The 14,105-nt window shown below is 39.2% G+C and overlaps 1 protein-coding gene across 1 annotated transcript in view; it reads left to right on the forward strand.

Annotated features, from left to right (window-relative positions):
• Window positions 1-13,905: 13,905 nt before the first annotated feature.
• Window positions 13,906-14,105, forward strand: part of ECI2 (enoyl-CoA delta isomerase 2) — a 31,926-nt gene continuing 31,726 nt past the window's right edge. The window contains exon 1 of the mRNA XM_080581828.1: window positions 13,906-14,062. Coding sequence (XP_080437954.1) covers window positions 14,001-14,062 — 62 coding nt within the window. The 5' untranslated portion in view covers window positions 13,906-14,000. The remainder of the gene's footprint in view (window positions 14,063-14,105) is intronic.

Here is a 14,105-nt window from a genome sequence, read left to right on the forward strand (position 1 = left end):
TTTGGAGATTTGTCAAATGAATATGAATAATTTGACTTTTTTTTTTTTTTTTTTATTGTGCTTGATTATCTGTACTGCTCCAGTACAAAGGATACTTTCTCAAAAACTTGTCTTCATTTTGCAAAGCTTCCCCACCAGGAGGAGCTGTAAGGTGCCTTGTAAGGAGGTAGAAAACTCCTGGCTAATTCATCTTCGAAGACATTTAGCAAATATTTGCTCCAGATTCAGCAACTACTGGAAACATCATTTGATTTTAGCCAACTGCTTACAGAAACATTTACAATCAGAATAATTCGCACAGCTGAAAGCAAAGGCTACATTACAGTCTCGTCTCCTAAAATTGTCCAATGACATTTCTATAATTTTAACAAACACTTTTGAAGTTACCGATGCAAAGACACAGCTATTGTTCCTAGCCTCTTATTCTCCCAGAAGCAGGGTGTGTGGAATCAGCTGTTAGCAGTGGGATTCATGCAGTCACATGTGTATATGCATGCAAAGGTCTCTTTTGTACAAGAGGGTTTTTCAAAGCGGGCAAGTCTACCACAAGCTGAAGCCTGTAGTAAAACTGGCTGAGTATCTCCAGAGAAGTAGAGAAAATGGATTAGCATATATTACATCCTAATGTCTTCTAAAAATTTAGTGTACACATTATTTTTAAATCCTAGAGGAGAAATTAGTCAAGATTTTTGTCTGAAGCCTGTGGAATTTTATGTTATTTCCTGCTCTCTTTTACAGCAGTTTTACTGTTTTGTTATAGAGATGTAAAGCTCCACTAGCATACTGTGAATTCACTGCTCAAAGCATAATCCTAACAAATACTTTACAAGCCAATCGTACTTTGAAATGTTTTAACTTTTATCCTAATTCAGATTAACGATACTTTTCTTTATGAAGCAGAAAAGGACAAGAAAATTAGCACAAATGTTTCACCAAGTAACAGGAAATAAGCATATACGTGAAATAACACCACTATATCCTTCTCATTTTCATCCTGTTTTCTGTGTTTCAGCATCTAGTCTTCTCTATCTGGAATCAGATTTTTTGGTCAGTTGTTGATGTTTCTTTAGTCCCAAGCTTTCCCCAAATGTAAGAGCAGTAGAAATCAATTCATTCTTCATGGATATTCATCCTTTTGTGTCTCTACTGCACCTATCTACAGGCATGATAGCTAGTGACTGTCATGATTTGGACATCTGTTTGCTAGGAATTGGAAGCAAGCTTTATCTATTTCCATTTTGTGCCTCTTTAGGACTGCATTTTACTTTGAAAAAGAAATCCCTACTTTCCAAATTTAACATGTTGTTCAAATGCATCATCACCGGGCATTCAGTCAATAATGAATTTTGATTTTTAATTGCAGGAACTTTACAAATTTGCTTTCAGTGATGTAATAAACATGATAATTTGGATCACTGAGATGTTTTACTAATTGCTTTCATCACTTACACTGAGGGTCTCTAGGCTCTCATATGCATTGGAGCTATACATAAAAAAAAGCTGCTGCCACGAATATAACTGCATACACCATGTACTCTTCCAATAAACTAACACCTCATTGTCTTTGTGTATTGCCAGAACAAATCCGAACTCCACAACAGATTTAGGGTCTCCAAAGACAAATTATCTCATATCTGCCAAGAGGCAGATTATGCCTCTACACCTTCCAAATAAATAATAGTTCAATGCTAAGACAAATAGCTGGGAAATACTCTCCACACATGACTAAAAGCACATTTCAGAGCTGGGCAATGAAAGGGTATCCAGTGTATACTGGGGAAGAATGCCATTATCCTTTCCTCAACCAAGCTTTTCCACTGTGACAAAGGAAATAGAATTCTTCTGCCTTATTGAAACAACAACAGGAGGTTCTTTATCAGGCTTGGTTCCCCCCTTTAAGAATGAGGCAATGCTTAGGGTTCTCAGTGTTCATAGCACTGGTGGGATGCACTGACTGAGTGCAGATGTGCATAAAGGAGTCATCATGTTTTTCAGCAGGATTTATCCAGTTGTTTGAGAAAGTCAAAAAAAAAAAAATGATAATGGTGATGCTGAGACCTGAAAGGATCTCAAGAGAGAATTTAATATTTTGCCTCTTCTAAAGTTGCTCTCATGGTCATTTGCTGGCCTTCTCCTTTACCTGGCAAGTCTATGAACCACAGACTGACAGATACTAACTTCCTCTCTTGGCAATGCCAAATCTACTTCATGCAGCTTGGGCTTCCCTTTTGAGCAGAACTAGTCTTGTCTTTCATTTCACCTACAACTCAAGGCCATTTCCTGGACACACCCAGGTTCTCTCAATGAGAAGTACAGTGCCCCAGGATTTTCCCAGTCCATTCTGTAACCAAGCTGGAGCCCAAGTAGCTGTGATATCCCTCTGATTCTATTAGTGGTGATTCCTTGCACTGGAAATTTAGGTAGCTCTGGAAGGTCAGATCATTGCCAAATGGATAAATGCAGGTAAATGTCTTGGTTTTCACCTACAACTACTTCATAATTTCAAGGTTTTCTCCATGGTCTTAGAAGGCTGGGATTTGCATCAGAAATAAAACATTCTAGAACATAATTGGGAAAAGGCCTTTTCGTAAACACTCCCCTCTTAAGAAAAGCATCTCCACAACGTGGACTACCCTGTCTTAGGTTATTATTGACTGAACTGATTTAAAACAATTAGTGACACAGGCACAGGTCTGAGCTTGGGAGGTGGGAGAACATGAAGACAGAGGGAATAATCTGAGAGAAGGAAACAAGACAAAGGGAAGAAAAAACTACAGAAGAAAAGAGAAAATACTTAAGAGAAAGGGAAGGGGTACTACATTTTAAGTATTTAGATTTGAAAATTTGGACCTAATATTGTAAGGTGTTTTTTTTTTTTTTAATTGAATCTCAAGTTAAAGGACTCTTTATCAAGTGGGCAGTACTTTCCCCTAAGAAAGTACTGCTATTATTCTAATGATTGATTACTTTATACAAACTGCTTATCAACCCAATTAATCATTTTTTTAAAAAGTTTTAAAATAAATGAAAGAAATCAGTTAGACTAGTTAAACAAAATACCTCATCAGTTCAGAGTAATGCACGTCTATTCTCAAAGCATCTAGGTAGGAAGTATACTTCAACTTAACATCCAAAGATGTCTGTGATGTAGAGGCATTTCCATCCACTTCATGCAGATGTAGAACAAATATGCAGAGAGTCAGCTCTCTGCTTTAATTGCCATTCAGCACAGAACCGATGTTACCATGGAACTATCTATAATAACTCTATCTATTATGATTCATATTCCAACCTGGAGTAGAAATCTACACTTTAGCATCTCTATTCAAATATTCAAAATAACTATTTTCTTCCTCACATGTATATTGCTTAACATTTATCTGGACTGCATTCATCTGACTTTTTATTATCTATTCACTCAATATCAGGAGGTCTTTCTGCACATCTTTGCTGTTGGCCCTCATCCCTTCTACTGTGAGTAACCCTGTAACATCAAAAAAATAAAATAAAAATCTGGTTGCACATTAATCCCCTTATTGTGGTCACTTAGGGATATGCTGTGGAGCATAGACTCCAAATAAAATTACAGGATAATTCAGGTTATTAGAGACATTGGGAGGACATCTTGTCCAAACTCCTGATCCCAGTCTAATTCCTGTAATAACCTTGAACCTAGAAAACCATTCATTAATTCCTACCTATGTTGACTATAGTAAGTTTTTTGGCATTGTTTCCTCTAATATCCTGATACATCAACTGATGAAGTAGAGGCTAGATAAATAGATGGTGAAGTGGACTGAAAATCAGCTGAACTGCCAGGCTCAAATGGTTGCAATCAGCTGCAGGCATGAGTGCTACACCAGTAAGATCGATACTACTTAACCTGGGTGACAAGACTGAGAATATTCCCAGCAGGTCTGTAGATGATACGAAACGTGGAGGAATGGCTGGTACAGCAAGTGATGGAGCTGCCAATCAGACCTGGACAGGCTAGAACAACGGGAAGAGAGGAATCTTACCAAGTTTAACAAAGGGAAGCCCAAGGTCCCGCACCTAGGACCACACACCAGTACTTGCTGGGGGCTAACTGGCTGGGAGGCACTGTTGCAGAAACGCACACAGGGATCCTGTTGGACTAAAAGTTGCCCATGAGCCAGCAATGTGCTCTTGTGGCAAGGAAAATCAACAACATCCTGGGCTGCATTAGGAAAAGTGTTACCAGCAGACTGAAGGAGGTTCTTCGCCTCTGCTCAGCACAGAAGAGAAACATTAGGTGTTTTGTGTCCAGTTCTGGACTCTCCAATAGAACAGAGACATGCACACGCTGGAGAGGGTCCACCTCCTAAGATGATCATGGGGTCAGGGCATCAGACATCCAACGAGAGGCTGGGAGATTCTGGAGAAGAGAAGGCTCAGGGGGATCTTATAAAGGTGCATGGATACCTGATGGAGGGTGTTAAGAAGACTTATCACAGTGGTGCCCAGAGAGAGGACAAGTGGTATCGGACACAAATCAAAATACAGGTAATTCCATTTAAACAGAAGAAAAGTTTTTTTATTGTGAGGGTAGTCAAACAGTGGAACATGTTGCCCAGAAAGGTTGTGGAGTCTCCATCCCTGGAGATACTCAGAACCCAACTGTACATGGTCCTGAGCAACCTGCTCCTAATTCACCCTGCTTTGAGCAGGGCACTTGGACTAAACAATCTCCAGACGTCCCTTCCAAACTTAACACCTCTACGACTCTTTAGGAAAATATGATATATTCTTTTGGCACGCTTTTCTTTGTGCCCACAAATTCTATTCCTTATTATAGGTCCTATCACTCTTGCATAATCAAGAAGACTTTTAATATATACTAACATCACATTTCAAAACTAAACTTGCCGTAAAGCAAAAAGGGAGTACAAAGACAATTTACAGTGGGAGCCAGTCTCCTAGTTACACTGAATGACTGGCTGAACGCCCTGCCCTAGCTGCAGGCAGCCCACGGTGCAGTGACAAGACTACCACCATATTTTACTTGTGAAGGACTGCTTAAATTTCTTCTTTCCCTAGATTTCTGATACCTGTCTTCTAGCTTATAGCTATATGAAGATACTGATATGTGACTGCAGCCACAGGAAGACCCATTATAAGGTGATTTGTATACTTTTGAATAAACATGTCGTTTCTATTAAGATGACTATTTATTTTCTGTGAGAGAATATGACTGCAAAACAGCACTTAAATAAACCTATACCAAAGTTGCTATGCTGCCAGCACACACCTGTTTTATTTTGTTCAGCTGAACGGTCCCACTGAGATCAGCAACAACAGAAAGCACGTTACAGTTCTGCACCTTACAAAATTGATGACTTAGGATAATGAATCAGTTGGAAATGAAGAGTTACACAGCATGATTATAATCAAAAGGTAAGACTGGTGTCTTCAAGTGAAAAAGGCTTAACTAAGATCTCCTGGCACTTTTTATTTCCAAAAGAACATAAAAACGCTTACCTTGAAGGACAACAAGGAACAGTTGCCTTCCTTCAGGTCTGCATCACTAGCCAAATCTCTTAGTGCCTCATACCTCATTGCCGTGGCCTCCAGCCAGCCCAGCCGTGGCTAGGACATCATACCGAGGTCCTTCTCTCTTGTACATGGACATGGTAAATTAAAAGTTGGGCAACTGTAGGAGGCAATTCAACCCTTTTTATATCTAGGTCTCTTAAATAAAATGCAGCCAAGTTATATGCCATTTTGGGATGTGATTATATCAACAGGTACAGATCCCTTTGCCAATATGACTGTGGTTACAGATACTTCTCCACCAGGAGTGCTTTAGCAGATCAGGGCCTGGAATTTTCTTGCTTTTTTTTCTACTTGGTTAAGAATTTGTGAGAGTTCATGTGCATATCCACCACTGCTTCTTCAGAACTATCATTTTACTAGCCTTTCCTAGTGCCATGACCAGCATGCCTCAGAATTGTTCCAGTTCTCACTGTAAAATACCTTGAGGCTACAAAAATGATAAAAAAGGGACAATTTAGGCACGACCCTGAATAAATCAAGTAAGTAAGTAAAAGTACCTAAATCCTAAGGAATGAAGAAAGTATGAGCATAGTCATCTAGAAATGCCAGTCCTTATTAAAAAATAAAATAATAATAACAATAATAAATCCTTAACCAGAAATTCACTACCTTTCAAGGCTATCGCTAAGCAATAAGTACCAAATTGGCTGTATTCCAGAAAGCTGCACTGTGGAAGATTAATCTAGAAGATATTCTTTCTGAAAAAAATCCAGAACAACTCACACGAATAAGTATTTTTCACAGACATTGTTTGTGGTTACTTTGTCTGCTTGGTTTAACCAAAAACATTTCTACATGAAAGCAGGAGAGATGCTATCAAGGAAGAGGAACGGTAGGTGGTATCTACACAAAAGCAGAGACACGCTAAGGCTTGTGGAGATGCAATGTAGGTATCAGGGAATAATCATCAGAGCCCTGTATGAAACGTATTTACTGAAGTGACATTACTGTATGGTTTATTTAAATTTTTGCTTTCCCTCTGTAGATTATCTGTCTAAATGTATTATCTTATGGCACGAAACGTGAGAAATTGCAGAACACACAGTAAAAGATCTACATGAGCTACTGTCTACCCGATTTGTAGGGAGAAAAGAGGATAGTGGAACAGACTAAAGGCCAAAGCAAGACAAACACATTTTGCTGGATTGCAAACTTACAGCTTGAAAGAACACCAACAGTTAAACTTTAATAGGAGAAAATGAAGTTAGTTATGACCTATTATAAGCTAATACAGAGAGAGATCGAAAGGGATCTGCCCTCCCTCAAATTCAGAGAACGACATTACTATCTTAAAGAGATCCAAATGGGAAGTTTTGGGGTGAATTTTGACTTTACTGGAACAAAATTACCCTAGATGAAGAAAATTGGACCAGATATCCTCCCTTAGCAAAAGAATGTATTAAGTACATGCTGAAGTATTTGGGGAACATGTTGAGAAAAAAACACGTTGAATTCCTTAGCAATATAAATCCTCCAAAAAACCTCTGCCCTTGGTAAGTAAACCAGTCCTGCACAACAGGCAGCCTGGAAAGCAAATTACCTTACACGCTGAGCTGCCAAAAAAGCAACAAGTACACCCTGCAGTCAAGATGGTCGCTGGGCCAGACAAACCAAGCCTGATGAAGTGGTGAAGTTGTAGGAGATGCACTTCAACTCTGGTAAATCCAGGTCTTAAAAGGTTTAACTCCTCTAAGTTTATGCTGCCCTGAATTCAGCAACTTGCTTGGAGTCATTAGATATCTGGTAACTTTTCCACAGATGCTCATGTTAACAAAGCCAGGCAGAGATTACCCCAGGTAGGCTTTGATCACACATACGCAAAGCGAGATATAGCCTAGTGAAGCAGCTTTGTCTGGCTAGACGTAGGGGTGTAGTCTAAAGATAAACGTTTCAGCAATAGTGCTGTCTTAAACAGTCGCTATGCTCTGAGCTGTGCCAGCTCCACTGTTTTTGTGAACAGTGTAAGTCAAACCAGCAAACTGGTCCAGCTGATGGGTCTTCTAGAGTGGGTTACTTTTTAACTGGATCAGTTGTCTCACCTGCTTCCCAGAATGCCCACACAAATGCGGATGTCAGCACAACACAAAGGGTTATGCAAGGGTCAACACAAGCAGAAGCAGAGATTGCTGACACTTGAGATACATCAAGGCCAAGAAAATCCCACACATGAGAAAAATGTTTAGTAGGATAGTTGTTTGATGGAGGGTGAAGCTCGTGATGTGGTCTTTTGCTTAGTGGAACCATTAACAGTTTCACTTTCCTCTGTACGACCAAAAAAAAATAAAATAAAATTGTAAGGACCTACTATCTTCCTCTGTCAGCTCTGGTTTTAACAGACTAATAGATGCACATTACTATAGCTTTATAACTCACTTCTTAGAGGAGCAAGTTAACAGCCCCATTTATACCTACTTACACAGATGCTTTCTGTGATATGAGAGTAAAACATTTTAGCAATATAATTAGACCAATACAGAAAGTGAAACAAATCCCTCAGAGGCTATACTTTAATGCTTTAATGTCGTAAGCTGAGGCAATAAAGCACTGCTGCTGAAAGAAGCAATTCTACTGCTTGTCAGATTCCCTTACGTCTCTATCCTTTGCACTGATAGGACTGTGCATTGAGTTGTGTGATGCAAAGGATCAGAGATTTGATCTGGGTCACAGTTAACCTTTATTTATTTGCATACTTGCTTTTGCCTGGCTAATTGTAACTTAGATCTGAACCCTGAGCTGGTTCAATGCTTGACTGTGAAAACATCTGTGTCAGCAGAAAAGAAGGCATGGGAGTGAACAGGGAAGGCCTTAGGAAAATAGACTGCTCCTTTCAGTAGCAGCATTTGCACACACTGGTTTAAAGTTTAAACTGTGAAATGATGCCCCGAAATACTTTTTTTTTTTTTTTCCAAGAAGTGAAAGAACAACAAAGAGTAGGACTGATAGTTGCTTGGCAAAAATGCTTGAAAAGTCCACAGCCAGCACCTGCATCATTAAATGGTTCAGGAATCTATAAAGAACTCCAATTTAGGAAGATTTCAGTTCCTTTAATTAACAACAGTTCTGTTGTTAGTTGATTCATATGTAAAGTAAGACTCCTGTAACCACATCTCCTGATTGAACTTGTGCCAGCAATGTTTCTTTCCCAGGTGCTCTTGCTGTGAAAAAAACAATGCAACGTAATGTACCACTCTAGATGCTTTCAAAGAGTACTTTACTTTCTCATTTCCTGCATTTGGCAGATTATATTTAAGCAGGTATCTTACCTGTCCTGGAAAGGAGCATATGATATGTAACCTTACACAAATGAGAGTAGCACTTCAAAAAGCATGCTGAGTGTGTACAACTTCCATAGATTGTTAATAGGAGTTGCAAATCCAAAACATATTTTGAAACTTACAGGTCTTTTAAAAGCTAAACATATAGATTTACTGGTTACCAACTAAATGTCTACAAAAACTCTCTGAGGTTATTTTGTATGTTATTTCCTCAAAAAAAAAAATTTGTTATTGAACTTTTGTTTCTATTCTGATTAAACACTAAGAATAATATTCCTGTGCAGTTTAATTGTTCAGTCAATACATTGAACATCTTGCTGAGGAAGATGTAGTAATTTCTGAACACCAACACCCCAGTTACACTGAGAAGACTCGAAACGAGACTACCAAATCATTTATTTAAACATGCCGGAGTAACTTTTAAGAGCAGCTAAGTGCTGCTAACAAGAAGCACGTAAGTAATCATGACTACAGAGTATAGCCTTCCCCTGCCTTTGAGCACTGGAAGCAAATGGTGAATGACCAAAGCAAATAGGAATCTGCCCATGATCTACCTAAGGAAAATTGTACAAGACCCTGCTCAACACAGACATGTCATGCAGCCATACTCTAAAGGATCGGAAAGGCTGAACAGTAAAATTCTGAGAGAAAATATTAAGAGACAACATAGTACACAGGGAGTAGGACTAAGCAATAAGAATACGTCAGCTAACTTTACAGCACGCTTGAGGCAAGGCCTTCAATAGTGGCACAGTGCCTAAATAATTAGAGTATTTTCCAGACATAAGCTTAGCCCTTCAGATCCTCATTTGTGAAAATATTTTAGGGAGCTAAGCCTAAACTTGTAGCCCAGCACATGTGATCTTCATAAGAATGATATATGTTGTCCAACTGTACTAAATTCTGAGACATTTGGAAAGGTTCATAATTCAAGGTAGAACACATGATGTTTTTATTAGATGAGGATAATCTGCAGCTAGATGGGGTAAATTAATCTGCATTAATGGTAAAAGAATTGCATTGATTTGGAGTAGCAAGAATGTTTCTGGATGGAACATCGTTGCAGTGTGAGACGACAGAGCATGCACCAGTTGGTCAGTGGTGGTGATTACTGAAAACTGTGGACTTAGAATTTGGTATGTTAGATTCTGACTAAGGACAATGCTGCAAAAGAGTGATTCCTCCAGAATTACTGATTGCCTGAGAATAAACAAACAATCCAGCCAAGAAAAGTGGAGCAAAGCACTGTATGATTAGTTAGCTGCTGATTCAGAGCTCACACTTAAAGTTCTCTCTCAGTAAAAATCTCTGCTTAAATAAATGGGTTGAAGTTTAATTTCTTCTTGGGTGTTGGGAACTGCACATGCCTTTCATGCTGAGGTAAGAAGATGTTTCACATAAACAGGGGGGTTCCAAAACCAGGCTTACAAAGACACCAGTGATTAATGTCCTTTACTAACAGTAAAAGAACAGTAGTTGCCTACAGTGTAGAAGCAAAACTATGAAAATCTATCTCACATGTTCAAAATTGCTTGTCATCATCAATGCCAAAAAACAAACACACAAACAAACAAACAAACAAAAACACTACCACAAAACATAGTAATATCATCACACAACTAAGTCCTTCAGGATTTATTGGACTGGTTTTCAAGGGGAAGGTGAACAAATCATCAGGATAACTTCCTGTTAAATATGTATTAAAATTCTCTGTAGTGATAATGCCATACTATTTGCCATGGAAATCAAATTCTGAATAATAAAGTACCCAACACATCTGCTTCCTGGATAAATAATTTCTATCAAAGAGAGACCAGCTGCCTTGTCATGGTAAAGGATGACAAATATTCAGCTCCTTAATCCTGAGTTTAGTTCCGTTCACATTACAGAAAGTATATTGCAGATAATCTATGGGGAAAATGGCAAACACGTGACATAAAGACTGCAGAAATTATTGCAAAAGTGCAGGAATTACCATTACAGCTAAGAAGATGATTGTGCTGATCAGATTGTGAGATACTTTGCAATCTTGAAGAAACTGGTGATATAGCTGATGATGCACTGATCACCTTGGTGTATCAGAACCATCACCCATGATAATAGCACCGTTCCCCCTTCAACAAGAAGGTACGCAAAACACTTTTTGTTCAGGCTTGTATCAGCATGTCAAAGAACCTGCAATTATACTGAAATACACAGCACATAGGTATAGATTACAATAGCCGAACCACTCATTCCGCAATCAAAACATCAAGATCCAGTGGTCTGAAAACTTACCAAGTGATTTTGCCTTGGATCCAAGTAAATGTTTCATAACAAGCGTGCAACAGCTTCTCTGGCATACACATAGTTTATAGTTATTATGACATGACATATACGGTAAATTGCACTTAGGCACATATACAAAGGGCCAGAAAAATGGTATGCAATATTATATCACATTTAAATCCCATTTTAACAGGTGTGTGACTTAGCTCCTCCAAGGTACTGCTTCCCAGAGTAAGAATACATGGCAAAAAAAGACAAATCAAACCAGCCAACCAACCAACTAACCAAAAACAAAACAACAACAAACAACAACAAACAACAACAACAACAAGAACAAAAGTTAAAAGCATGCTAAGAAAATAAGTAATAACACATATGCGAGGAAAAGGTAACAACAGCAATAGAATAGGAAGATATCTTTGTAACATGCAATTCACAAAATGCTGTTTTAATATTTTAGCTCACCTAAGCAGACAGAAAGAAAGAGAAAAGAAGGAGAGAGAAAAGAAAAAATGAAGGAAGACAACTGAAGGTATAGGCTTCTAGAGACAAATACAGCAAGTTGCACTCTTGTAGACACAACATATGGATCATGACATGTATCTTAGAGTAGTGATAAGAAAAACAAGTCACCAGGGTTACTGTCTCTCTGTGCTCCTATCTGGTAAGGACTGCATAGCTACTATTAGCAATGTCTTTATTTCATTCCTATAGCATACAATCCATCTTTGACTGAACCCAATGATGCCTTTTTGCTGTTTTCAGGTTAAACTTGAAAATGCTCTTTCATTTTCAAAGGTATCAATGTGACTTTATTACAAAGGCAAATCTATTTAAACACACATATATTCAATAGAATGAAAATAAGAAAAATAAAATCTAAGATATTTATCTCTGATATTTAACAGCAAAAGCTTTCTGCAAGTGAGTGGTATTGGGTGAGAAGAAACCTCACAAATAAAGTGCAGCTGCTGTGCTTTCTATTTGCCCACACAGAGGCACTGGAATACATATCACAAGGGACTATTAAATGAGTGAACTGGGTCTAATGGGTCTCTTTCACTACTGTTAGTTATCTCTAACTTAGCAAATACATAAAAGTCTCTTACGCTTTTAACCGGGTAATAATTTAGAAGCAAGAGACTTCAGAAAAAATATTATTTTTTTCTCATGTAGCTTCTAGACAGCAGAATAAAATGTGAAGCTGCACTATTTTGAACTAAAGAAGAGAGTATTCAAATTTATACAAGGATAAAAGTGCAGCTAGGAAAAACCCTTCTTCTTACCATTAACAATACAATACTAGAGAAGGCACTGTCATTAGGGATTTGTTTGTCAAACAATAAATCTGAAGCAACTTACCAAATGAGTTCTCTAGGGAGTCCTCTCTAGCTTCATTACATTAGTGCTAACAACACTATTACAGTAAACTTTGAACTGAAGTTCATTATATTACATTTCTATAAAGATTTTTCTGGCCTTTTTAAACTACAAGATCAAAAATGTATAAGAAGAAAAGTGTTATTATTTGACAAAGCAAATGCTGGTATTTTAGAGTCAAATTCTCATTTTTCTTATTCACAGAAAGCCTCATTCCTATATCTTGGAGCAAAATTTAACCCATAGTTTTTGGTTTTATGAATCCAAAACCCTTTCTCTGTCAAATGAGGTACACACTTAAAAACCATGAGTTTTTCTTGACTATGGCTAAGTAAGGATTTAGCATCGATAGCATGTATCACACCACCTTCTGGAGGATGCTTTCAATGTCTTCTACAAACATGAATTAATTTCACGTTACAGTCCTGTGTAGCAGACAGTTGCCAAATAGTTACATATTCTTTTGGAAAACTGTACCCCATAACCCCACAATTAATTAATGGTTTTGAAATCTTCATCTTTGAGGGAGAACTCAAAGTCTTAAATGCATTTACTCTGGAGGAGAAAAAAATAGCAAGACTAAAAGATGATTTCAATGGACGTGTTATGAAAGGAGACTGACAGAGCTGTCTCCAAATTGGGAAGATCTTTCCAGCACCTGCCAGAACACAGAAACATCTTCCACTGAGCAGATATGTTAGTGCGGAAAAGTTAAATATACTGTCAGGAGCTGAAGCTGAAAGAACAAAACCTTGGCAATAAATACTTATGTTTCTTGCCTTGAAGTTAGTCAGGGTGACACTAGCATTTATCCCACCTTTGCACCACACCAGCTATTCCTGAAGCACTGGGGTCAGATTAGGCCCATAGGTGGTACGAGGTGATTTGTTGGGGGCTGATTTGAGCCCATGACTGTTGCCTGTTGAGTATTCTGCTTTCACGGTCATAATTGTTCATAAACCACATAATGTTGCATTGCAACATTAGGAGTGAGATGGCTGACAGGACGTGCACCAGTTACCACACTGCTCGGCTTCGGTCTCTCAGCACAACACTTTTTCATCACAGCCTGGCGGTTCATGTTTTGGTTTATTTGTTTTGTGTTCATTTGTTTGGTTTTATGCTTGTTTTTATCAAAACTGCATTTTTTACAGCTACTGCAGGCATCGCTTCAGAGTGCCGCAGAACGCTGAGGCGCAGCTCTGGGGGCTCGGCAGGGCACCACCACCTCCTCTCACAGGGCTACCAGACCCAGCCGAGGATCGGCTCGATTAGGTTTTGTGGCGTCGTCCCAACCTTCTCCCTTCCCTTTTCTCCCTTCTCCGTGCCCACCGCCGCCGCCTCCCATCCTCTGCTTCCCGCTGGCCCCATCCCAGCTCCCGGGCGGCCTCCCCTCCGCGCTGGAGGCGGTGCCGTGCCCGGGCAGGGAGGGAGTTGGTAAGGCGGTGTTGGCCACCATTTGCCGGTATTTGCCGGCTCCTCCCGCCCGACCGCCCATATGTCATGGCGGCCCCGGCCCTGACCTTTCTCCGGCGCCTGTGCTGGCGGTCTCTCTGCGAAGCAAGGTGAGCCCCCGCCGCTCTTTCACCAGCCCTGCAGCCGGGGGCT

This window comes from Anser brachyrhynchus (genome assembly GCF_964034855.1).
Source record: "Anser brachyrhynchus genome assembly, chromosome: 2".
In the NCBI taxonomy this organism is placed as follows: domain Eukaryota; kingdom Metazoa; phylum Chordata; class Aves; order Anseriformes; family Anatidae; genus Anser; species Anser brachyrhynchus.